The 27,500-nt window shown below is 46.1% G+C and overlaps 1 protein-coding gene across 1 annotated transcript in view; it reads right to left on the reverse strand.

The window, feature by feature from the left end:
* lrba (LPS-responsive vesicle trafficking, beach and anchor containing) overlaps nucleotides 1-27,500 on the reverse strand; it is a 222,424-nt gene that overhangs the window by 29,762 nt on the left and 165,162 nt on the right. The window contains exons 45-47 of the mRNA XM_080837053.1: nucleotides 27,066-27,185; nucleotides 19,878-20,030; nucleotides 5,258-5,425 (exon numbers count right to left, since the gene is read on the reverse strand). Of these exons, the coding sequence (XP_080693179.1) occupies nucleotides 5,258-5,425; nucleotides 19,878-20,030; nucleotides 27,066-27,185 (441 nt within the window). The remainder of the gene's footprint in view (nucleotides 1-5,257; nucleotides 5,426-19,877; nucleotides 20,031-27,065; nucleotides 27,186-27,500) is intronic.

Consider the following 27,500-nt stretch of genomic DNA (forward strand, 5'->3'; position numbering starts at 1 on the left):
CTTTAGCAGGCACCCAACCCATCATCATTAAATCCTGCTGCTGACGTTTACAGGGCCGGCAGCACAGGGCTTTCCGGGGGTACGGCGTGGAGCCAGGGTGCCCCAGAATAAGGAGGGGAGGATGGGGCCAATCTCAGAGGGTGCTGGCCCGTGTCTGATGAGTTCTCCCTATATTCCACACATTTACATGATGGAGGTCCCCCCTCCACCACCAGCAGCAGCACCACACAGCACCCAAAAGGCAGCCTCACTCCCACTGATTTACTCAGGGCCTTGACAAGGCAATTTGGATGTACAACAAGCTGTGACCAAATATTCTTATTTACCATAATGGGGTTCCTTGAGTATATGAGAGAGGGCGAGGCGTGACTAAATTAAGGTCAGTTTGGGGCTGTGTGTGTGTGTGTGTGTGGAGATGTGAGGTGTGTGTGTGTGTGTTTGTGTGTGTGGAGACGGGAGGATGAGGGTCCACTCACTCGTGTAGCATACAGGAAGGGCCTTTTTTAATGGAGTAGTGACTGTGTGGTATGTAGAATGGTAATCATTAGTCATTAATCCGTAATTACAGTGTGTGTCTGGACTGTTTTTCCCTCTCTCACACACACACACACACACACACACACACACACACACGCACACACGCACACACGCACGCACACACGTACACACGCACACACAAACCAGCATGTGTTTTTTTGGGGGCGGCAGAAATCAGAAGGCAGCGCTGCCAGACTGCTCAGAATGCCAGCCCTCTTTGCTTTGCGCTTTTCTGCTCTCTCCTCTTTTGTCTCTTCTGCAATCGTCTGGTTCTGCCTGACAGAAAGCAGCAGAGCAGCAGGCAGGTCCAGGCCTGGCACAGCCTAGCCACACTCAAATATACTGGCAGCTTGTCTGACATGCCACAGGCCTTTCCTCCAGTGTGTGTGTGTGTGTGTGTGTGTGTGTGTGTGTGTGTGTGTGTGTGTGTGTGTGTGTGTGTGTGTGTGTGTGTGTGTGTGTGTGTGAGAGGAAGGGAGAAACCGAGAGGGAGAGTAGTGGGTGCATATGTATGCCTTTCTAGTCCTCGAAAAGCAATTCTTTATGTGTGTTGAAGTGTGTGTGTGTGTGTGTGTGTGTGTGTGTGTATGATGTAGCCCAGAACCTAAGGGTTTTCCTCCTCTGCCACAGCCTTACTTCCGCACAAACATGCTGGCAGTGCTGCGACTAGTCTGTTTATCCAACTAATGAAGCTCTCTGAAGCCGGCCTGCAGTGCAGCTCACACAGCTCTCGTCTGCGTTTGAAGGGAAGGGGAGGGGAGGGGGGGGGGGGAGCCTCTGGCACAGGACAGAGCCGTGTAGAGCTGTATCAAAATAACTAATAAAATAAATTAAAAAAAAACACCAAACATACAAAAGGAAATCTGGTTAACTATGTCCAAAATGGCCATTAAATAAAAACCAAACAGTGATTGATGTGAGATCGGGGTGGCGGGTCCAATGTCAAATCTGCCATAAGGTATGCTCCCACATGTGATGATCTGGACTCGTCAGCCATGCAGAGAGCCAATTCACAGGGTTCTGCTGAGGTTGGCATCTCTGACACCCTCTTTTCATTCAGAGCTTGCACATCATCCCAGGATTTGATGGCAGCAGTGTGAATTTATGGGTTCACTGATGGAGGGGGCAGCTTAGTGTGAAAGAGGCTGCAGAAGGCAGAGGGCATTAGGTAGAGGCTTGGATAATAGACTGGGAGAGAGAGAGGAAGAGAGAGAGAGAATGAGTGCAGCAATGGATCTGCATGCTGTGAAGGGGGCTCAGCACATCTGTGTGGGGATGCCCAGACTGGCTCCATTAATCAGGAGATGTGCAGCCCTCTGCTCCTCCTTCCGCCCGCCTCCGTCCAGCTGCCAAGCATGAAGGGCAGAGCAGCAGACCCACTGAGCATGCCCCAGTCTCAGGTCCAACTAAAGACCCACTGAGCATGCTCCAGTCTCAGGTCCAACTAAAGACCCACTGAGCATGCTCCAGTCTCAGGTCCAACTAAATTATGCTCTGTTTTAGACGTAACGCGTAAGCACGTAATTTACACAAGGAACTTGTTTTAGACAAGTTTTGATTTAAGGTTTGTTTTAGACGCAGAGCCGTGTTGCAAGGCTTGTGAGCCGTGTTGCGTGTTGCAAAGCAAATTGACGCCAGAACTGTAGATTTATTTTGAGTTAAGTAAGCCTATTTATTGCAGCAGGACAAAGGCAAAAAACTTACCGGAGCATGAAAGTGTAGTGGGCGAAAGGCTTGATGTTATGAATACATGTGTTACACAAAATACAAATGTTGGCAATTCAGTACCAGTGGCGAAAAAGACAGCACATGACGCAAAAGTTCGTTTATTGACATCTTTTAATGACTGCGACAGGCTTTAAAACGATGTGTTTATGAGTTACATTATTCAAAGATGAGGTGGTAAACGGCGAGAGAATCTCATCATGTTGTCAATGCTTGTAACTACAATGGTGCTGGCTACAAGGTAACAGCAGGATACTGTTAACTTTTGTATATGAGCAGACCGGGTTCATTCTATCAAACTCGCTGGTGCAATTGATGGATTCACGTCAATATGAACTCAATGAAAGATATCACTATGACTCACAAGTGGCGGAAAATGAATATGAAAGTACCTATTTGTTCGTGAATGACCACATTCTCTCCAAACAATCGCGGGTGAGAGTGGGATATTCGCGGTAATTTGAGCGTCCTGTAAGTGTTTAAAGAGGATTTGTAAAGGAGTTCATGTCTTCGGACCTCTTCTGTTATGTTTGTTCCTAATCCATAAGAAACGGCTTGTGAGAAGGTCTGCAGGGTATTCATGATTTAAAAAAATGTCTGGGTCTAAAAAAGACTGTATGCTATTATCCCGGAAACGTGAGACTCTGTGAAAGGCTGTGGTAGCCGGCCAATCACAGCCTTTGCGAGCTGTGTAGGGCCGTAGTGTTTTAGTCACATAGTCAGGAATTTTGGGCGACGCACTTAAGCACGTAAGGGGGGATATTTTACAGCGCAAAGGGGGGTTATGTATCTTACGTGCTTACGCGTTACGTCTAAAACAGAGCATAATTCGGCCTTAAAGACCCACTGAGCATGCCCCAGTCTCAGGTCCAACTAAAGACCCACTGAGCATGCCCCAGTCTCAGGTCCACCTAAAGTCCCACTGAGCATGCTCCCAGGGGCGGAGATCCCATTTCATTGCAGGGGGGGACAATACATGGGAACATTTCAGAGAGTAATTCAGGGGGGGGGGGGACATGAAAAGAATTGCTGTCACGAGAGCTAGCATAATTTAGCTGCTAAATACCGAATTCTCTAATAACAGTGACAAACAGAAATTCAACGTCAGTTTTAGATTTGTCTAAACGGCAATACATGTCCTAACACACAACATCTACTCACAGACAAATAATGATTAAAGTTCAAACGCATACCAAGGCTCTTCAAGGAGGAATTCAGCTGCATGCAAATTAACGTCTTCTCTAGTGCCCTGCGCAGCCGTGACTGTGGAGTCCATGAGCCGTCCATTGAGTTAAAACTAATAAAATCAGATCAAGTTCCCGTGATAATCTCCAAGAAGTCAGGTGATATGAAATGAGGTGGTCCAACCAATATATATAGCACTTGTTGTCTCAAAACATCTCACTTATGGTGAGGTAAACTCACTTTCATTAATCCAGCCTACTGATTTTTGCTTAGCCTCCTACCTTGATTTAATTCTTTTTATTCAGACTTTACATAACTTTCATGACCAATAATATAAATTGGCCAGCGATTTAATTTGTTTTTTTGTTCATAAATGAATGTAGGATGGTTGCAAAGCCTCATGGGAAATGCCTTTATCCAGTGATAGTTGGGAAATGACTGACCGGCTGTCAGAGAGAGAGAGAGAGAGCAGGTGAGAGAGAGCAGGTGAAGTGGACCTGATGGAAACAATGAATGTAGACATATTCTCGTATTTTTTATTCTTTTATTTGTTTAAATCTCGAGACTGTAGAATCAATAGCACACTGGGTTAAGCGTAGGATACCACGCCAGCGACCAGGGTTCGCATCCCAACTCTGGTGACCTGACAATGTTACAATTTATTTTATTTTTTTTCAATTTTGTTGGGGGGGGGGGACAACGTTATGCGAGGGGGGGACGTGTCTTGTTTGTGTTTGTATTCCCGAGGGTGTCGCCCCCCCTCCTCCTCTATGCCATAGTTTAAAGAAATTGATGTTCAGATAATAAGGCAGTGTATTGTTTTTAGTGTGTATGACTGCTATTCTGTTTACTAATCTGTCTCTGCTCTCTCCCATACTGTAGGACCTTTGCCTGCCAATTCTGATGACTTCAATAACATTGTTCTTCATCAACATAACCTATAATCTTATATACGCATATAAGGCAACCTAGCTCTGCTCACTGACTTAGTCAAGGGTAGGAGGGGACAGAAAGAGATCTCCACTGTGGGATGCCCTCTGGGCTCTGTAAAGCTCCTTTATTATTAGTGCTATACTGAATTGGTGCTCTATTACTGAACTAAATTGAATTGAATAAAGACTGAATAAGTCTAATCCCTTACAGATATTCCCATACGGAAGTAGAATAGTCTTAATCCATATGTAGTTTATCCGTTATAATTTATCACAGGTCAACTGCTCATAATTGCAAGGTACTTTAGGAGATCACTTGACCTGGTTCTTTTTTTTGTGACAGCAGGGGAGAGAGCACGCTGTGATGTGATGTGATGTGATGTGATGTGATGTGTCTTTAGCGGAGCAAAGCCTCTGATGGTGTGTTCAAGTGAGGGCGATGTGTCTGCGTCTGAACAAGGACGAGGCACCGCCATCCTGCGCTGCGCTGTTCTCCCAGAGGCAACGCCGCATTAGTGTTGACTGTTAGTCAGCAGTCAGGGAACCATGTCAGTGTGGCTAAGCTGCGAACGAGGGCCATGAATTATGCATGGTCACACAACCCACTCTGTCGAGGAGAGGACAGATTTGTCTTCTAAGTTGAATTAGAGACAAATGCGTATGATAATGTATGTATAGAGACAGACAGAAAGCAAAACAGAAGGGCGGATATGGGTGCCATGTAGCACACACTGCTGCTTGTTGTGTAGTAGGTGCGGTGCGGTGTGGTGCGGTGCGGTGCTAGCGGTGTGGTGCGGTGTGGTGCGGTGTGGTGCTGTGCGGTGCGGTGCTAGCGGTGTGGTGCGGTGTGGTGTGGTGCGGTGCTGTGCGGTACAGACCTCTCTGAGCATGGGGTCACTGATGGAGCTGAGGTTGACCGCTCCCTCGTAGGTCAGGTAGTAGAAGACGTTGAGCGCCCGCACAGCCTCAGGGCCCTGCTGCTTGTAGCCAAAGATGAGATCGATCCAGTGGTGCAGCTGGCAGGACACAAACTCACTCTCCAGAGCCTACAATGAGAACACACACACACACACACACATGAGCCCACTCAGAATATACACCTCGCACCAAAGAGCTCTCTGAAAACATACACTTCCACTTAGCCACACACACACTCTGTCCTGGACTCATAGAAGCACAGAACACAATGTACACCAGATAAGCCGGCACCCAGGAGGGACCAAGGCAACAGCTTTTGATATCAGTAAAAAAGATCTGCAGGAGAGGCAAAAAATGAAAACTAAAATAAATACCTTTCCAGAGAGATTGACAATTACTCGACACAAATAACACGTTCGACATCACACCTTGTTTTTCTCCATCACTCACCTCGTCACTCTAACACACGAGCAGGGAAACATGGCGCGCACGTATTGTCTTGATGAACCCGATGAGGCTGAAGCTACAAGCTGTTTCTACCCTTCATTAGCTGGCGCGGCACGCTGAGTGTTTATGGATTCTCATAAAAGCAGCGATTGTGTTCATTTGCACAAAGATGTTGAGACACAAAGGCCCTAAACGTGTCCAAATGAGAATGTGACGCAGTCTTGATTGTCATTGCTGCCTTGTGTCACATTATAGTCTGACAGACATTAAGCTGTGCACTTAAACAGCCATTTATATCATTTAAATGTTTACTGCCTGAGCTGGCACATCACTCATTTAAATGTGCCTTTCTGACAGCTAATTTCACTTTAATTCTCTGCCGTACTCTTAATTAGAGCGTTCTACTGGGGCATGAGGGGAGACTGGGAGAGACGGGTGACATTTCCCCCGCACAGGAACCACTGCAATCTCCCATAAATGATTTTATGAAAAGCAGCACAATATCACTAAAAATAGCTAAATGTCAGGGCCAAAAGGGAGCACTTGAGAAAATGTGCCATGAAGGGTCTGGGGTTGCAGTTCTGGAGAGAATCACTTGCCACAGCACAGAGCTAATAGTTTGGAGTGTTTATGATGATTACGACTGGGCTCATTCAGAGGGCTCTACTCTCCGCCGCGCTTGCTCGCTCTCCCCAAAGGCCCAGAAAGGTCCGTTCCAGACGTGGGAAATGGATCTAAACGAGTAGCCGAAGAGAGACGGTTAAAGTGTTTTTTCATAACCATCATTAATGAACGCGTTTGTTTCTTGTCCTTCATGACAGTGCAGCATCACTTAAAACGGCAACATTAAACCGGGAAGGAGCGAGGGGGGGGGGAAATACACAGGGCGTCCCAATCACACACAATAACATGAAGCTGGAGTGTCTCAGGAGCGCGGGGGAGATACACAGGGCGTCCCAATCACACACAATAACATGAAGCAGAGTGTCTCAGGAGACCATCTCAGCCCAGACATGTGTCTGCCAGCACCCCTCTCCCTGCCTGCCTGCGTGTTATTATGTTAACAGCCACGTGTCAAAAAGCAATCCCCTTTATTAAGGGATACATATCTATTAAGATCCACAGAGAGAAGGAGCTGCTTTTTTTTTCTTTCTTAAATGGATAGAAAGATGGAGTGCAAGCGGAGGGGGGGGGGGGGGGGGGGGGGTTAGGGTTGGGGGGGGGGTATCCCTCTCTTCATTATTTGGCAGCGTTGACCTTTCGGCAGTCCCTCGCTCCCTGGTTTCCAAAACTAATGCCGAGCCTGATGGGCATTTAATGTGCGCCGCCATCTCGTGTCAATCAGCGTGGCGAAACAAAGCAGGGGCAGTGTTATTGAAGACCTGCGCCCCTCCCTAACCGTGGAACGCCTCTATGGTAATGAGGCCTGGGGAGGGGAGTCGGGGCAGCTCCGGAGCCCGGCGCTCGCCTCTGCCCCCAAAGGCTGCGGAGGAGGAAGTGATCACGGCAGTGTCACTTCAAAGCCTGTCAGGCAGGCCCGGTCCCAGAGAGAGGAGACAGGGGATCACATTTACATGAGGAGGGGAGCTGCTAACGCACACAGCGTAATTTAACCTAAAGGGGAAACTGCTCACAACCCAGTCATGAGAAATGATACGACAGCACACTACAATTCAAATGCAGCTGTGTTGGAGGATAGAAATGCTGCTTGTTAACCATATCCACAAACGTTTGTCACATCAAAAATCCAGTCAGATTTTGGAACTACATTTTATTAGGTTTAGGTCTGGTTTTATAGTGGTACACACAATCCAGCTCCATTATGGAGGGTTAGTGTGTCCAATAGGTGTTGGAGGTTGCATGTACTACGGAGATTCCGTCCTACAATTGAGTTGAATTGAGCGCTCATTAAAAGGATCTAAGGCGGGTTATTGATATGCCAATTAGAGGAGGTGGTCTGTGGCACTGCACTCCACTGGGACAGCTCCCACAATTAATGAATAATTTAGTTTGGCTTTATGCAAATTATATGGGTAGGGGTGGGGTAGGGCTTTTTGCTTTGCATCGTTTATTTGTGTGTGTGTGTGTGTGTGTGTGTGTGTGTGTTCTGTAGAATTCACCCTTTACTACTTCAGTGCATACAGCTTTAGCTTATTGGAGTGAGGAGGTTTCATGGTTCTTTTACTTGTGCTGAAACTCTTCAAGAAGAAAAGCTCTGCTAAGAGGACATCTGGCTTTGAGAGGGCAAAATTAAAAGTACTTCTAAAAATAGCCTGTCAGACAAGAAAAGAGGATATAATTTTCTTTAAATTTCACTTGGCAGCTGGTTGCAATCTCTGCTCCAGTGAAAACAAAACACACCAGGCTCTGATGGAGTGCGTTGCGTCTTGGATTTCCTCACTCAATCCGCCATGTTGGACGGGGGAGAAGTGGGAGGGGCCTCCCTGTCTGGGACCGGGTCCAAGCAGTGCCCATTCCGACCAGGAAAAGCCCAATCCTTGCCTAGACTTGACTAATTGTTAGTTTGGCTGCTTGTGTAATGGCCATGTCCAGCAATAGCAGCAAGACTTCCCAGTGGCAGTTCTAGGATTTTTCTGAAGCAGGGGCCACAATGGGGCCAAACGTAACCTTCAGGGGCCAACAGTGTCATCACCATCTGATATCCAGTGATGACGCTGCTTAAATAAACATCAATTTGCGACAAGGCAATACACACATACTTAGACTACTTGCTAAATCATTTAGAATTAGCAGCATTGTTCTTTTTAACTTGCGCTTGCGAGTTGACACAACAGTAGCAGGCTATTCCTGCATGTCGAAGGTTAATTTTTCCTGCTTAATGAAAATGCAAGCCCATATCTAATGATATTAGCCTATTGGTGATGATCGACCTCTTTCAAAATACCATGCACCTTAATTTAGTTTCTCTTACCTCGCCATTCATCTGTCTACTACTACGATATGTCTGATAAAGTGCACCATTTGAGATTCACTGAAAACAAACACAGAATATTGCGTGGCTATCTGATTGATTGACGTGATTTTCAGCCAACCAAAGTTCGTTTTGGTGGTCACCAAAGCCTTAAGACCCACCCCATGTGTATTTTTAACCAACCAGAGTGAGTTATATGCTGCATTCGTCATGAAAACAGCACGTGTACAAACTGCTGCGCTACGCAGCAACCGGCAGGAACAGAACGCTTCTTCTTCTATTCACTTGTATTGACGCAACCGGCGCACTGCCACCAACAGTTTAGAGGTGGAACTGCAGCAGTGATCATTTAATTCTCCGCTTGATTTTCCGCTTGGTTTTCTCGCCAGGTGATTGGCAGAACAGGGGCCAATCAAATTAGAGGAGGGGCCTCGGCCCCCCTGGCCCCGCCTCTAAATCCGCCCCTGAGACTTCCTGTGTTTCTGTGAGGGTGAAGTACAACCCCTGCTGTGTATTCTGCTATTATACCTGCAGGTCTGACCAGCATCCAGCAAGACTCAACTTTCACAACAAAGACCCCTTGGAGTCATATGAGCCATGGTGTAAATGACCCATATTATGTATCAGCATCTAACTTAAACGGGGTTATTTTTTCCGGAGAGTCTTTACACATCCCATTCCCCAAGACACACCATGTTATAGACTTCATGTAAGCTGTCTGTGAGGATGTTAAAATGTCACTTAACAAATCAATTTGCTGATCTGCATGTGAATGCCGGCTTGTCAGGGCAGGAGGTGCAGTGGTTAGCAGATGGTCTGGGGCCGGCCGGGTGAGTGGCAGCAAGGCTGTGCTCTATTGATTAGGGGGGCTTACTCTGACAGTCCTGAGACACTCCTCTGAGTCACTCACACAAATCAGATGCATGTGGCCACTGAAGCACAGGACACTGGAACTGCTACAGGAACTACTACACACACGTTTGAAACATGAAAGGTTCCATATCCTTTAGAGAAAGCATGCTTGAATGGTAAGACTGTGGTACCATGGTCCAGCAAGCCAGAGCTTAATGATCAAGTGTGCTCATCACAGACCAAATACTGAGATTCAGTGAATGAACATTTAGGATAAAACCACTGGTTGAAAGTGTAGCGTTAGTGAGATCTCTGGCATCAATCTAATTGATAAAGTGACTGCAGTCACAAAAAGGGCTGTGGTTAGCTGGGCATCTGAGTCTGTTGCCCTTACACAGAGGATATAAACAGGATGTAGTCCCTCAATCCTAATGTTAAGGAAAGCGAAGCCATCAGAGCAAAAATATGGCCTTCTGGCATCACAAAGGGGAAGGACTACTGGTACTTTGTTTTTATTGGCAATGCAAACAGAGTTAAAGAGTTTTGCAGATTATTGGCAGATAATTGGCAGATAATTGGCAGACCTATCTGAGTTTAAAAATAGAAGGAAGGGACATTCCAGTCCCTTTGAACATTTTATAACCAACCCATTGGAGAATGGGAGAAAAAGACCAGCAGGCATCTCTCTCTTGCAGAAGTATAGCCACTGAAACAACACTGAAGAAGAGTACTGGGGACACGTTAGCCACAGTGGTTAAAGCATCATTAAAATGGTGAAAGGAGAATCTAAAATCATTTCCAGGAGATTTATGTTAAGCCAGTTATTGAGTAAGCTTTCAACTACTTAGACAAAGTTAAAGTAAACTCAGACGAATCCGACTCTGTCTCTGACAGACACAGTAGGCTCACGGGGGTGACCCAGAGTTAGGCCAAGAACATTCTAACTCAGAAGGGAGGGAGGTATAGTGGGCGGCTCCTTCCTACGTCTTCCTTCAAGTCAAATAGGCAGGTCATGAAAACCTTACCCAGCTCACTCTGTCTTGAGGAGTTTGGGAGTCTTTGAAATGTGTTTCCTTGAAATGCCAGCACACTCTCTGTGGGACCTCAAAACCCGTCATGCAGACACACGCAGTTGCCTAGAGCACTGGCTCTCTTAATAAGGAAAGCCGCCCAAAAAAAAATCTGGGTTTGGGGAAAATAAAAAAGGGGGTGTAGGCAAGAAAGAAAGAATGTCCAGGAAAGACAAGAAAGAAAGAGAGGCAAGAAGGCGGAGAAGAAAAGGAAAAAAAAAGTCAGGAAGTCCCGTTAGTATCCAGGAGTTGCCATTCCACAGGCATTACACATTTTTCTCATGCTTTTGTAGTGCATTATAGTGTAATTCTAGTGTTCTATATTCCCTTTCATCTAGTATCCAAATCAGCAGGGTCAGGGTGTGGTGCAGGGCTGGGCTGGAAACCTGACACCATAGTTTGGCCCTGAATGGCGGAATGGATATCCTGCCCACGCTATGATGGGAAGCAGAGTGAGCTGTGATGGTGCAAAATTATTTTCCCGAAAACACAGAGAGGAATGCTTGGGAGATGTGGTTGCTTTGAATAGGGCATATGCATTTACCTTTGATAAACAGAGTGTGTGTGTGTGTGTGTGGGGGGGGGGGGGGTTGATTCAAAGGCAGCAGGCAGCAAGTCCACTGGGTCTATAAGTGTCTATTATAAAAAACCCTACAACAGTGCAAAAGCCCAGTGGCTCTGCTGGCGGTGTAGAGGGGGGGAAGTCTTTCTGCCCTCTTGCCCCGCTGCACTGCAAAAGGAGTCCATCTGCTCGGGGAGGTTGTTTGGATAGCTGTTTGACTAGCTGTTAGCAGGCTCTCAAATGACTGCACAGCACACACAGGGCTTAAGGAGATCTTGCTGTTGGAGTGTGCGCTTGAGATGCCGAGAGAGGTGATTACAATGGATGACTGACATCATTACACTCTCACTTCCAAGTCCTAAAGAGAGAGAGAGAGAGAGAGAGAGAGAGAGAGAGAGAGAGAGAGCAAGAGAGCAAGAGAGAGCGAGTGATAGAGAGAGAGAGCGAGCAAGACAGCAAGAGAGACAGCGTGTGAGAGAGAGAAAAAAGAGAGTGAGAGAGAAAGAGATGGAGAGAGGGAGGCTGGCAGGTCCTCTGTCTGTGGGGTCAGAACAGTGGAGGGTGCTGCCTCTGGTTGAGGCAGTGATGGCCACCAGCTGAACCAGGTGTGAAGACCTGACACTACAGCACAGGAGAAACCCAGAGTGTGAACACCTGACACTACAGCACAGGAGTAACACAGAGTCTAAAGTTGTAGTGCCTTGTGCACTACATTTACAATTATCATGGTACAAATTAATTTAGAAAATTAGACTTTACAGATCTCCACTGAAAAGTAATGGAAAAAGGTTCTAAAATATTGGCTTGGCAAATCAGATTAAATCAGATAAAATATATAGCATGTGATAATATTGTAAAAAAAAGTGAGTGTATTTTTGTGTTGTGATATGTTGTCCCTCGTCGCACCAACAGAAGCAGCGCTCCAAATTTCGTTGTATGCAAATACAATGACAATAAAGGCTTTCAATTCAATACAATTCTTGTGCATCAATGCTTTACAAAACATGAAACTTCGAGCATCTCCCAGTGTTAAGGTACCTCCTTGATCGAGTTCAGATGACCTCCAACATGGAGGAAGTTGGTGAAGTGCAGATGAGGTAGAAGCAGTAAATTAAGGCGCTCCTGAGGGCTGAGGAGGCGTAGATACCTGAGGTCAGTGGGTTTGTGTGATTGATGGCCTAAATGCATTGTCCTTGTCAGACTCTGGTGTGAAATGTAGGGGAGAGAGAACAAGGAAAGAGGACGAGGAGGGGGAAAAGAGGGACCTTGCGAAGCTCATTAACTCCTTTTATTCACAGAGCATGCTCCGGTGGACCCCTCAACATCAAGGCCAAGTCACCTGCTGCCACCAAAACAAACAAACAAAAAATATCACTTAGCCTATTCACTCTCTGCTTCTTTCTCACAGGCACGCACCCATGCACACACACAAGCACCATGTCATGATGACAGAAAACAGCAAAACGCTAAGAAGAACCAAATCTTAACAATGCATAGAGGTGGGAGAGGGGGATTTGCCTGCTTTCTGAAAGTCCTCCCAATCTACCACGCCCCCATGTATGGGTATTCTCCAGCATCTGATACGGGTGGAGGTGACAGCGGTAGGTCTGACAAGTATGTGGCAGTCTGAGGATAGGAGGGTGTGGTGTGGTGAGATGGAGGCATACAAGTGAGGGGACAACACAACATCAGTGAGCGAACATGTCAGCTGCAGCAGATCAGCACATTTCTCAGGCCTCTCAATCCTCCATTACATCACTGAGGAGTAGGAGGAGAGGAGGAGTGTGGGGGGGGGGGGGGGGGGGTCGTAAAACACAGCGCACATGCAGTATACATGTCTGCCCCTGCTCAGGACAATACCCCTGCAGAGAGCAGCGCCAGACGCTGAGCAGACGCCATGGAGATGCCTGGCCTCCGGCTCTCCGCTCCCACAGGCGGGGCAGACCCTCTTTACAGGCCTCAGAGGAGCTGCAGTGTGGGAATAGCACTGCCTCAGCAGAAGCACATCCTGGGGAGAAGTGCTGAGAGCAGAGTGGACAGGCATCACTGTTTATAGGTTAACAGGTAGTAGCCATGGAAGGAAATACATGAAACTGTGGAGAATTGTGACCGAAATATAAAAATGCGGCCATATTTTAATGTGAGGAGGTTTTTTTTCTACAAGCAGTAGTATGCTGGAAGTGGTCAACGAGTGTTCCGATGTGGAAAAAGCAGGGGATTCCCTCCCCTCTGGGGGCCATAGCGCTTACAGAGGGAAAAGGCTGAACGGCGAGAGTAGCGTTAACTTGCCCACAAACTTGATACTCAGAGGGATAACTGCGGGGGCGCAAGCAGAGAAGAGATGATGGTTAAATGTAAATACTGGTAACCTTTGACTCTAGCTGTAGCTGGTGGTCCCTGGTGAGAGTCCGGCAGGCTGGCCTTTGGGTGTGGGAAAGCACAGGCTCTCCCAGTAACACACGGCTCTTGACACCTGCAGTAAATCTCTCCCATCTGCCCCGTCAAAACTTTTCCAAGGACTCCAAGAACACAAAAGCTACTTTGATTCACGTGTGATAACAAAAACAAACATGGCATACTTTCTCGGTCTTCTCTGGACTTCAGAGAAATGTATGAGGTAATGGTCTCAGCGGCCCAGTATCCCAGTATCCCAGGGCACTCAGACTAAGTGTGAAGAAGCTGTCAGCATATTAAGCTGATAAAGTTCAGCATTGACAATGGAGTCCTGAGAGCAGAGTCTCTGAGCCTAGTTAAGGAACAGAAGTGAGGGCTTCATAAAGTGGCACGTATCTGTCAGCGGGGCTGTCCCGTGGTTATACCCCCTGGCTGTGGGATGTCAGCTGGATGGCGAAACAGCTGCTCCATTAAACCAACCTACAGTGTAGATCAGAGGTGTTGGGATATCCGGGACAAAGAAAACCTATTATGCGAAAAACAAACTGGTGGGCCTTCAGATTTGTCGGTGTATTGACAGCAAATGTTCTGTGTATTAAAGGCATATTTTGTTCCTGCAATGATCTGAAAAACAAAGGGGTGGACCATTATGATTGTATGGCTAAAAGTCTCACCTGGTTGCTAAGTCTGTTGTTGAATTGCCTATTAAGAATCTTACCATTTTGATTGACCAGAATTTCTGAAATGTTGTAAAGTTACACTTAGCTGACAGGTTGAACCAATATCAACTCAAACAAATCCATCTTTCCACTGCCAAACCATAGCAAACAAACAAAACAAAAACACTTCTGCTGCTACTACCACTGGTCAATGCGATTGTCACAAATAACCATAAAAAGAAAATATTGGACAATATTGGAACAAGGTATGTTTGATCAAGCAACAGGAAATAAAAATAAATATTGCTCTTTCAATTAAGTAATGGCTGAAGTGATTGACAAAATGAGTTAATGGTCTCCATTAATTGTCTACAATGCATCTTATCGAGATCTCGGAAGAACTTGAAGACTACAATTGTCTGATATCTTTGACTTCTCTCCTGAGCAAGAGATGGTCATCAAGACTCTTTTCATTAGTGTTACCTCTGAATGTGCAGGCTGTGTCTAACTCTGAATGTGCAGGCTGTGTGAGGCTGTGTCTGACTCTGAATGTGCAGGCTGTGTGAGGCTGTGTCTGACTCTGAATGTGCAGGCTGTGTGAGGCTGTGTCTAACTCTGAATGTGCAGGCTGTGTGAGGCTGTGTCTAACTCTGAATGTACAGGCTGTGTGAGGCTGTGTCTAACTCTGAATGTGCAGGCTGTGTGAGGCTGTGTCTAACTCTGAATGTGCAGGCTGTGTGAGGCTGTGTCTAACTCTGAATGTGCAGGCTGTGTGAGGCTGTGTCTGACTGAATGTGCAGGCTGTGTGCAGGCTGTGTCTGACTCTGAATGTGCAGGCTGTGTGAGGCTGTGTCTAACTCTCAATGTACAGGCTGTGTGAGGCTGTGTCTGACTCTGAATGTGCAGGCTGTGTCTAACTCTGAATGTGCAGGCTGTGTGAGGCTGTGTCTAACTCTGAATGTGCAGGCTGTGTGAGGCTGTGTCTAACTCTGAATGTGCAGGCTGTGTGAGGCTGTGTCTAACTCTGAATGTACAGGCTGTGTGAGGCTGTGTCTGACTGAATGTGCAGGCTGTGTCTGACTCTGAATGTGCAGGCTGTGTCTAACTCTGAATGTGCAGGCTGTGCAGTTAGAACTCTGAATGTGCAGGCTGTGTCTAACTCTGAATGTGCAGGCTGTGTGAGGCTGTGTCTGACTCTGAATGTGCAGGCTGTGTGAGGCTGTGTCTGACTCTGAATGTGCAGGCTGTGTCTGACTCTGAATGTGCAGGCTGTGTGAGGCTGTGTCTGACTCTGAATGTGCAGGCTGTGTGAGGCTGTGTCTGACTCTGAATGTGCAGGCTGTGTGAGGCTGTGTCTAACTTCATCTTAGCTAGGCTATTTGAGTTGCAGAGCTGATAAGCTATAGAACCCTGTAGCCTATTTATGGGCTAATACATCATATACATCATCCACTATAAAAGCTAGACACCAGAGCATTTGTTTGAAACACTCGCTGCAAAAATCCTCTGCTAAATACAGCTAACATTAATGATACTGTTTTACTACATCATACTGATAGCCTTCTGATATTTACTGCACTGTCAGAAATGTTGAAAAGCTTAAAATAATTCTGAATGTGTCTGTAAGATAACGTAGCACCCATTTTTATGATCGTTTTTATAGCCATAGAAGGGGATATACTGTAACGACAATTAAGACAGTGAGATAAAAACAGTTTGCTATAGAAACCTACTCCTCCATATCCTGCTCATATAGGAGTAGCTTATCAAGTTGTAGGCCTATATTACACTACGGAAGTATTGACGCGCAGAGATATTTTTTTACATGGCTCCCTTACATCCTGCTAAACCAGTTGATTCATCTGAATGCAACTGAATGTGTTATTGTGGACCTACAGCCACAGCAGAGATGGTCTCATAAAATCAGAGAGTGACAGAGATGTGCTTTTGCAGATGTGGTGACCTGAGGGGATTTGTTATATCAAAGATCTGTCATGGCAGCTAGTTTGGTGCTTCGGCCATGAGAGGTTGGTGCCATGGCAACTTGTGCTGGCCTTGCTGTTTGTCAGGTCTTGTTCCATCACTCATGTAGTTTCCCTCTCTCCTACTCCTCCATCCTACTTCATTTCTCTTTTGTGCAGTCTCACACAGTGTTGGGTTTGGTTCTCTCGTCTATCCCTTTTGTTTATCCCTTATCTCTCCCAGTTTCCTGCATCTTCCTTTTCCATACATCCTATTTTATATCCTAAAATGTATCAGCAGGAGAAGAAGTACACAATAACAAGTGGGACATGACAATTACACCATGAACATGACAAATCAGACAAATCTAAATACTTTTGGCAGAACTGTCAAAAATATGAAACGTGCCGTTCGTCAAGATTTGTTTGCATTTTGATGGCAGAGACACCAGACACAATATTGTGGTTTCTGTGACCGCTCGCTGTGAGGAGCCTGCTAGCTGTGTGTCTATTCAAGGCCTTAAGTCACCTGCTGTTCCTATAATCATAACCAGATCTTGAGCTCCGCCGAGCAAGAGAATTAGTCATATATTCTGGAATGTTACTCAGAAATGACAGTGGCCAGAGCCGGCTTGTTATCTGGTGAGGGGGATCGGGTTCTTAACCTTTCCCTCGACCTCACGGTAAAAACAACAATCAGCCGTGATCTCAGAGTGGCGTGACATCGGCAGCCAGGAAGAGAGGGGGGCTGTTAGGGTTGAGGAGAAGAGGAGCTTTTTTCTGCAGGAGTCTGTTTAAAATCCTCTCCTAATCCCACGCATATCCCAAACCAATGGATTTACAATGACAGTAATGATAGCTCCCGCTGTATAAGCCAGGCTCAATCAGGAGCCTGTGTCTAAGTAGACTAAATGACAATCAAGAGGCAAAGTCAAGTGCAAGCACTCTTACTATGTACTGTATCTAGAAGCCACATAATAGCTTGCTAAAAAGTTGAGGAGTATATTAATACTGTGTTCAGCTAGGCAACACTGCCTCTCCTGAAAATGTATTAATGGAGCATATTTGATACATTACCTTGAATAAATGACAGTGTTCACTGGCCATCTCGTGCATGGCGCAAGCCTGTCACTTTTGGCTAGTGCCGCCATTTTTACTGCTGGGATTTTAATGTCTGTCACAGATTGGGGTTTAATTAGCTGTTAATCATCTGTAGGACATAAAGGCTGGGACAGACTTGGCAGACTCTCCCTCTCTCCCCTACTGCCTGTGTCCATTAGCGACAGATGAGCTAAAGGCCCAAGCAGGTCATTAACCACTCACTGTGCTATCAGTGTGCTTCTGTGGGCCAGAGCTCTCATTACAAATTTACCCCATTGTGCTGGGGGGTGCCCAGCTGACACCTCCTAATGCCAGTCATCTGTCACGGCGGAGTGCCGACACGCCCCCCACTCCAGAGACCCGGGACTAGGACTAATGAGGACCTCCCTACCCCCAGCGGAGAGGAACAGCCCCGCCGCCTCCAGAGTGGTGGAATCCACTCTCCACACTCCCCACAGCTTGGGCAAAGTTCATATATGTAATTACTACATAATTTCATTGATCCTTAAGCGATCCTACAGCAGTTCAGTAATCAGATTGCCCCACCAAGGCTAAATTAAACTACTACAGCTATACCAACTACAAAAGGAACACTGCAAAAACAACTCCCCATGACTCCCCTTGTCTTTTGGTCTCAGCACTTCCAGCGGCTCGGGAGTGTGATATCTACTAGCAGCCAGCTCCCAATTCCTATCTGCCCATGTTATTCATGCCTTTCAGATACGTCACTCCAATAAGTCTGTGCAAGGAAGAGACAGAAATTCACAAACCTTCCCAGCCTACCTCTTCTCACTCACCTCTACATGTCTTCATATCTGTCTGTTTCTAAACGGGAAGAGGTTTAGATATAGTCCTTTAGACACCACTCAGCCTCCTTGTCTGTGTAGATTGTACAGTGGCTAGTCTAAACTTTCCTGAATCAGTAGCATAATGTGCCGTGTTTAATATAACACAACCAGCTAGCTCACATTTGCTCAGAACTGTGCCGTGTTCACTTGCAGACACCAGACAAAAAAATCCGTATTTAGTCCACATTTCCCACTTGTTGTCTCCAGGCAGACTGTACATCCCAACATATCTCTAGATAGTTGAGACCAGTATTACACTAGCTACACATGGCACTCTGAGATTCTTGGCACTCTGAGATTCTCTGAATGAAGAGTGCTTTACAAATTAAATGAATAATAATTATTATTATTTTTATTATTATTACACAGAAACTGGCCAAACAAGAGTAAGAACTACTGCCAGTGGTGCCAGTGTGGTCACTGACGGCCACAGCATAGGATTAGAGAAAGATACTATCACCTCGCTTCTTGGCTACTGAGCAAATCGATCAGTGCTCTCTCTATTTGCAGACGGTGGGAAGTGTAATAAAAGGCAGCGTTATTGATCCCTGCTGTAATGTGTATGTGCGTGTGCGAACATGCATGCATGCGTGTGTGTGTTTGTGTGTTTGTGTTTACGCGTCTGTCTGTCTGCGTGTGTGTTTGTGTGGGTGTGCATTACATCATCTAGATAAAAGGCAGTTACACCTAAACCAAAAGCACCTACACACAAAGATGAATGATGTGTAGATGACACAAACGCACACATACACAAAAGCATACACAACCACTGAATCCAGAACAAACTGAACCACATGAGAATGGAAAATTCTGAAACAGATCCTTACTCTATTTCATCAGCAATTTTGTTTTGGGGGGGGTTTCAATAACAAGTAGGGAGCCAATCAATGCCTGCTTGGATGAAATCCCCAGCGGAGGCCATTAAGGATCCGGAGATGTGGGAAGACGCCGGCTCAAACAGAAACAGTTACGCCACTACAGCTCCTACCCGCAGCCTGGGCCAAGGAGAAGTGGCCTTTAAGCTGCGCTGGTTATATGTCAGTGCACACAGAGACACGGAGCGACTCCCTGCAGAGTTCCACCCACGGCTGTGTCATACCCTTCAGCCTGCGCTGGTGCTGGTGCTGCAGCAGTCAAAGTGTCAGATAGATGCAGCACCGGTTGCTAATTAATGCTAGGCTTCAGTGGGCCCGACACGCTACTGTAGCGTCTGCAATTACAGCATGGCCTATATATCACCCAGCCAGCACTGAGATACAGGGAGAGGAGGGGAGGGGGCAGAGGAAGAGAAAAAAACATCGGAGAGAGGAAGAGAATGTAAACAAAATCAAGTAGAAAAAGGATTAATTTGACTCATGTTCAGTCATGTTCTTGTGAAGGGTACTATGTTGGTCAATGAATGAGTGTTTGTGTGATGCAATCATTTCTGGCGATTGTATTGACAGAAGCTAAGGCACCCAGTATCTTGTGTATCAGTTTTTTCATGGAAGGAATCTCAGTTTCACCCAGAAGCATGTGTACAAGAGAAATATCACAGCCTGAGTGATTATTCACATCTCTGACAGATTGAATTGATTCCTGTGGCTTTCAAAACACAATAGCCCCAATCTGATGTCCAGGAGTTTGTGTTTCTTAGAAGACTTTAAGTGAGGATGATATAATTCTGTATCTTTCAAGTGTGTGTGTGTGTGTGTGTGTGTGTGTGTGTGTGTGAGAGCGAGTGACAGAGGTAGAGGAAGAAGCAGTGGCCATACCAGTCGGTTGATGCGCACAAACTCCTCTGGGTCCTTGGCCCACGGCGGCAGCTCCACGTCTGATACCACAGACCCTTCATCCATCACACCCAGGTTGTAGTTATTGGAGTTGACAAACATCTCTGGCAGATAATAGAATTCTGGGACCAACTCCTGAGAAAGTGAGACACAAGAAGGGAGAGGGGGAGCAGAGAAGAGAAGAGATATGTTAAGAGAGACTTATTATTGCTGGCATTTTTTTAATTTGCATCACTATGTATTCCATAACTTTCATTTAAATATGTAACCAACAGTTTAATTTAATATGAATGCTATGTAATTCTTTGAACAACTGAAACTGCTTTTAAAAATACCTGATAATCCTGATAACCCACTACAACCTACTTGAAATACTATGAGTAACAACTGATTTTAAAATCCTCCAGATAAATATCTTCGACATGACTTTAGTTGAAGTAGGCACTATTGTAAATGACAGATTAACGGTGCATTGGCTGCAGAATACTTCTCACAGAGGCCATTTTCTGATAATGTGTGAGCTGTGCTACATAAAAGGCTTCTTCACTCAGATAAGGCTCGGAACATAGGCCTAGATCATTTGAATGCGGGGCTGCCATCGACCTGCTCGTTAATTATGTGACTGCAGAAGGGAAAAGAAAATAGCAAATAATTAAATAAGAGTGAAGTTGTTTTTTATCTTGTGTGAGTGTGTGTGTGTGTGTGCCTAAAACCATGCCATTACTCAGTGAAATTACACTTCAGACACTTCATTTGCTCCATGCTACGAAATGTCTGTCTGATAAAAAGGCATGAAACACAAACACACTAAAGCACATGCACACTTACACGCGCGCACGCACGCACGCACGCACGCACGCACGCACGCACGCACGCACGCACGCACGCACACACACAAAAACACAGCTGTTTTAATTGTAAAAGGGCATCAGAAAAGCTGACAACAATGGAAGGAGAGGCCAAAATACAGAGAAAAATAACCCTATTTGAAAACATGCCTCTGCAAAGGGGAACACAGACTAAAGGTGGTATGTTCATCATTACAGCAGAGCTAGCTAGGTTATCTTTGAGGTGCCTATACCTAGAGTTACAGGTCAGAGAGGAGTATTTAAAGACACTATGCAGTGTCTACCCAACTAGACCTACAGTTACAGGTCAGAGAGGAGTATTTAAAGACACTATGCAGTGTCTACCCAACTAGACCTACAGTTACAGGTCAGAGAGGAGTATTTAAAGGCACTATGCAGTGTCTTTACCAAACTAGACTAGACCTACAGGTCAGAGAGGAGTATTTAAATGCACTATGCAGTGTCTTTACCCAACTAGACTAGACCTACAGGTCAGAGAGGAATATTTAAAGGCACCATGCAGTGTCTTTACCCAATTAGACTTACAGTTACAGGTCAAAGAGGAGTATTTAAAGGCACTATGCAGTGTCTTTAGCCAACTAGACTTACAGTTACAGGTCAGAGAGGAGTATTTAAAGGCACTATGCAGTGTCTTTACCCAACTAGACTTACAGTTACAGGTCAGAGAGGAGTATTTAAAGGCACTATGCAGTGTCTACCCATCTAGACCTACAGTTACAGGTCAGAGAGGAGTATTTAAAGGCACTATGCAGTGTCTTTACCCAACTAGACTTACAGTTACAGGTCAGCGAGGAGTATTTAAAGGCACTATGCAGTGTCTTTACCCAACTAGACTAGACTTACAGCTACAGGTCAGCGAGGAGTATTTAAAGGCACTATGCAGTGTCTTTACCCAACTAGACTTACAGTTACAGGTCAGAGAGGAGTATTTAAAGGCACTATGCAGTGTCTACTGTTACGATAGGCAAAGATAGATGCAATTACCTAGACAGTACACTACCAGTTTCACATCCCATACACCAGGGGGAGTGCCGGTTTACACAGGCTGCTCATTGGCTGAGCGAAAAGAGGCAACATGTGATAATGGCTCACCTGGGAGCACTCAGGAGAGCGGAGTGGAATCACGTAGCAAGCAGAGAGAGACGGCCTAGCTCTGACGCCGTGAACTCACCTGCGGGGATTATTTGCCTATCGGACATTTCGGTGCGTTTGTTTCTTTTGTTTTCCTCCCTATTTGTGAACTCTCAAGGCATAGCGGCTACGACGGGGCTAGTTGGCGCCGGGTCATTCGTCTGGGCTGTCCAAGCCTTATACCAAGGTAAGCTGGCAACTTCCTCTGGCACATCACAGACACCTAGCATCGAACACCGCTGACTAACAAGTCAATGCAACGCATATAGATTAGGGGATTCTCCGGTAGACAGTGGGATCCAGATATAGCCTACCCCTAGACTACGGTTGTATGTGGTGTGATAGCTGCTATCGGGAGGCTTTCCCTAATACTACCCATCTAGACCTACAGTTACAGGTCAGAGAGGAGTATTTAAAGGCACTATGCAGTGTCTTTACCCAACTAGACTTACAGTTACAGGTCAGAGAGGAGTATTTAAAGGCACTATGCAGTGTCTTTACCCAACTAGACTAGACTTACAGTTACAGGTCAGCGAGGAGTATTTAAAGGCACTATGCAGTGTCTTTACCCAACTAGACTAGACCTACAGGTGTGATTGGGAGCCCAAACTTAACTGACCTGTGGCATAAGCCTACAGAATGAAAGCTGAATGGAGTGGTGGAATTGGCACCTTCCAAATCCAAAGTGCATGTTTAACATAATGATTTAACATAGACAGATGCACAGATGACAGATGTTAAAATGCAAAATGAAAACAACAAATTAATACAGTGTAATGTAGGGTCTACACGACATCATTATCATAATGTGGAAAAACAAAACCAAAATGCACAGCACGACGACATACTACAGGCTGAAAGAAAGCTTTTTTTGGGTGTTTTTTTTAATGAATTCTGAAATGGTGAAAATGTAGTAGGGCAGTTCTTTACAGTATGTAAATAATGGCCACATGTATGGTTCAGCACACACACACACACACACACACACACACACACACACACACACACACACACACACACACACACACACAGTGTGTCAGCTCAAACAAAAACATGTCTACATTCCTGGCGTGTGAAAGTAGACTGAAGCGGTGTCCAGTCTGTCGAGGATGGCAGGTGAACCAGAGCAGACATGGCCGTGTATATAACTGCTCGCACACAAACCAGTAAAAACACATTACAGTTCATTACGACGCACGAGAACCTGGATGTATGACAGCAACACTCATACCATCACTAGTGTAAATTCTTAATTGCCTTCTTAATCACAAACACACAAGATTTACTGTCTGTATACATCCGCAAACACCAGGACCAGACCATGTAAACATGTACAGTCTTTTTGATGCCGCTGCCACTGAAGAATGCAGGACACTTTGATAAGTGAAGGCGGACAGAAAGAACAATCACAAGATCTGTATCTCCCCAAATTTTATTAAATATTTCTGAACCACTGCAATACTTTTCTTTTATGAGAAGTGAATGGATGATGTATGAATGACTGGGCCTGTGAGCTGACTGGCATTCCAGTGGCTGCAGTGAAGCTGAGCCTGAGACAAACGGTGGCCCATCAGCACTGGAACACATCACTGCAGTGACCCCATCAGCTTCCATCAGCACTGGAACACATCTCTGCAGTGACCCCATCAGCACTGGAACACATCACTGCAGTGACCCCATCATCACTGGAACACATCACTGCAGTGACCCCACCAGCACTGGAACACATCACTGCAGTGACCCCATCAGCACTGGAACACATCACTGCAGTGACCCCATCAGCACTGGAACACATCTCTGCAGTGACCCCATCAGCTTCCATCAGCACTGGAACACATCACTGCAGTGACCCCATCAGCACTGTCACACATCACTGCAGTGACCCCATCAGCACTGGAACACATCTCTGCAGTGACCCCATCAGCTTCCATCAGCACTGGAACACATCACTGCAGTGACCCCATCAGCACTGGAACACATCTCTTCAGTGACCCCATCAGCTTCCATCAGCACTGAAACACATCACTGCAGTGACCCCATCAGCACTGGAACACATCACTGCAGTGACCCCACCAGCACTGGAACACATCACTGCAGTGACCCCATCAGCACTGGAACACATCTCTTCAGTGACCCCATCAGCTTCCATCAGCACTAGAACACATCACTGCAGTGACCCCATCAGCACTGGAACACATCACTGCCTCTTTGCATGCACCAGAAAATATGATCAACAGAAGTCCTTCATTGAGGCAATCTACCCAGGCTAAATGGCCAAACAGGCTAATTCTAGTAAGTGTAATACAATCTGAAGAATACACAGGCTTATAATTCAACAGGAACCATGAGAAAGGTGTATTATCAATATTTATGTCAATTTCTTGATGGTATAATCTTGTTTTAGATACTTGGTGTTGCTGATACTTGCACTGCTTTTGTCTACATTTTTTTCTCCTCATCTATCTCATAGTAGTAGTAGCAATCCTCAAGTTCTAGACTGTCAATAGTGGCGTGTAAGCCAACTGTTATTTTATTCCATTCTCATTACAGTCAGCTCCCACAGCTGTGAGTGGAGGAGATTAGTAGTTTCGCCACGCTCACATATGCGTCTGACACGTGGGACCACATTAACAGCTACCCTCCCATTACTAGCCTTTGAAACCTCCTCTCTGACGCCCCAGCTGATACCACTAGGAGAGTTGTTACAGTTGGCTGGGCAAGGCCAGCGTCATCTATTAGGATGACTGTTGGAGAAAGAGGTACAAAGACATCTTTTGTTTGACATTAGTCAACCACTTACTGGTTTCACCTTACTCAAACACTAGCTCAATCTATGCCTACTCTATGATCTTGATCATCACTGCATGTACTATAAAATGTCTTTCTACAGGCAAGTGGGACAAAACTGGGACTTGGGGTGGTAGGCTAACATTAGACAGAACTTCCCCAGGCTATGCATAAGGCTTAGATGAAGCACATGAAACTCCCCGCACTGGCCTGTGTTTTGCTCCATATTTGAAATGTGATGTTCAAGCACAACAGGAGGCAGGCTGTGCTGCTGCTGCTGGTGGGCGCGTTCAGGTCCTCCGGCCCGAGGAGGTGGTTGCGTTCCACTGGCCTGCTGCGCCACAGAGAGAGTGGCTAATTAAGAGAGCAAACAAACAGTAGAAGTTTTCAACCAGCCCTCCTCCTCCTCCTCCTCCTCCTCTCATTCAAACAGAGGGGTCAGGATTTTACGATGGCACATGTGCCCTGGGTTCAGACGCCCAGTCTGGTGTAAATTTGGCGGCCCTGATTCAGAGGTTGAGGGCCCGGGGGCCACTTAAAAGGCAGGAGGGGGATAACAGGGGACTGGATGGGGGAGAGGGGGAGAGATGTGGGTGCTGTTAGAGGCAGTGGCCCCTGAGCGGCTGGTCAGAGGGCAAAACCTGTGATCCACAATCCTGTTCTGCCATGGGTCACTGATCTTATGGCCCCCCTCCTGCCCTTCACCAAGTCCCCAAGATACTTAAAGAGACAAAACACACACACACATACACACATACACACACACACACACACACACACACACACACACACACACACACACACACACAGAGAGACCCATGCACAGTCATGCTTGGGTCCACTGACAATGACCCAAACTCACCCTATGCTTTAATTCAACACGACCGTAACTTGAAAACTTCTAGGCTACCTTTAAACAAGAAACGAACGCCTTCCATTAAGCTATCATACAAGATAGATGGGGTATAGGGAGAGTATGAAACAGTTGAATGTTGTGGCCTACGTTAGCAACTACACTCCTCATCATTAGGGCGATCAGTTCTGATCAGCCCACCCATCACTGACACACAGGCCCAGGGGGTGATCAGTTCAGGTCCGTGGTACTGGCTCCAGCTAGTGTGGAATGTGGAAGTGGGCTGGTTGTGAACAGAATGGAGATTTCTGTCTAATAGTTCTCTATTGATCCAAAACAAAACCAGGATATACACCTCCAAAGAGTATGTGGGGTTACAAATCCTAAACAAATGATCCAACTCAAATGTTCAACTATCGTATTCTGGGTCTGGATTTGTCTTCTGTGGAACCACAGCTATTTCAGTGCACAGTTCTCAGTGGACAACAACATTTCAAGCCTCTTTCACCTGATTGAAGGGTTACTGATACATGTCAAACTAGATACTTGAGAGAAACATGAGTGTATGAAGCCCCCCTCTGCTCTAGTGCAATCAGTGTTGAGTAGGGGGGGATCAGGGGGCGGCAGGAAGCCGGCTGGGGTGAGCTGCTGGTGTCTTGAGTGGAGTAGTGGAGTGGTGGCAGTCCTGCTGATCCACCATGACAGGCTCGGATTGGGACTAGGCCCAGACTCTCAGAGGGTTCTCTGCAATCAACTGCTGCCTGTAATGCGGGCCACATGTTACAGGCAATCAAGCACCCAGGGAAGCCCCCACACAAGAGCTCTCCCTCTCCCTCTCTCTCTCTCTCTCTCCCTCTCTCTCCCTCTCTCTCTCTCTCTCCCTCTCTCCCTCTCTCTCTCTTTCTCCCTCTCTCTCTCTCTCTTTCTCTTCTTCCTACAGCAGGGGCCACAGTGGGGCTGGGCCGTGCTAATGAATATTTTAAGAGGGGTGGACACTTGTTAAAGAGAAAAAGGTGAATGTTTTGTAGGGCCCATGGGAGCCAAGAGTGGAAAGTGGAGGTATGGAGAGAGTGAGTGAGCAGAGCAGAAAGGGTTCAACGCGAGGGTACTGTCCAAAGCTGGGCTCACATGAAGATCAGTGGAGAGGAGAGGGGCTTTGATTAGGGGGGCTGAGTGCCCAAAGTCAGAGGAGAGGTGAGTTCTGATCAGATCAGTTTTTTTTTCAAGTCAATTCTGTGTGTGTGTGTGTGTGTGTGTGTGTGTGTGTGTGTGTGTGTGTGTGTGTGTGTGTGTGTGTGTGTGTGTGTGTGTGTGTGTGTGTGTGTGTGTGTGTGTGTGTGTGTGTGTGTGTGTGTGAGATAGAGAGACAGATAGATTGTTTATCATATAATTGGCTCCATATTGCCAACCAAAAGCATGTCAGATAGAGATTCAAGTAAATCTGGGGGAAGATGTACTGAGGTTCCCAGGCTGAATAAGGAGAGTGGAAGTGAGTGGAAGATAGCACCCCGAGTGCTCAGTGCTACCAACCTTGACGTCAGAGGTATCTCTCTGGCAGTTCCTCCAGGCCCTGGACACTGATGAGAATGTGCGGTCTGCGTGGTCAAACTTCCCTCCTTGGAAGTTGAGGAAAAACGTTGTGAAGGGCTCCTGGAGTAAGCAGAACATGGGGAAGAGAGAAACAACCATTAAAAGAGAAAAGAATGGGGCCTTCATCGAGGCCTTCATCGCACGTTGATAAAAAGTAGTATATCAAATACTGTACCCAGACACTGCTTTCATTCTGAACAACAGAGACAGACTTCGTCTGCCTAAACAGAAGTTAGAATAGCTGCAATAACTAGCCAGAGTGCTCATTGTCCCAGCAGGGTTCTAAAGCCTATACAAGAGTGTTATTAGTCCGTTTCTAATCGACTCTAATCTTGTTTGTCTGGATCAATAGCTTTTCTTTTCAAAACAAAAGCA

The sequence above is a fragment of the Sprattus sprattus genome, assembly GCF_963457725.1.
Source record: "Sprattus sprattus genome assembly, chromosome: 4".
In the NCBI taxonomy this organism is placed as follows: Eukaryota; Metazoa; Chordata; class Actinopteri; order Clupeiformes; family Clupeidae; genus Sprattus; species Sprattus sprattus.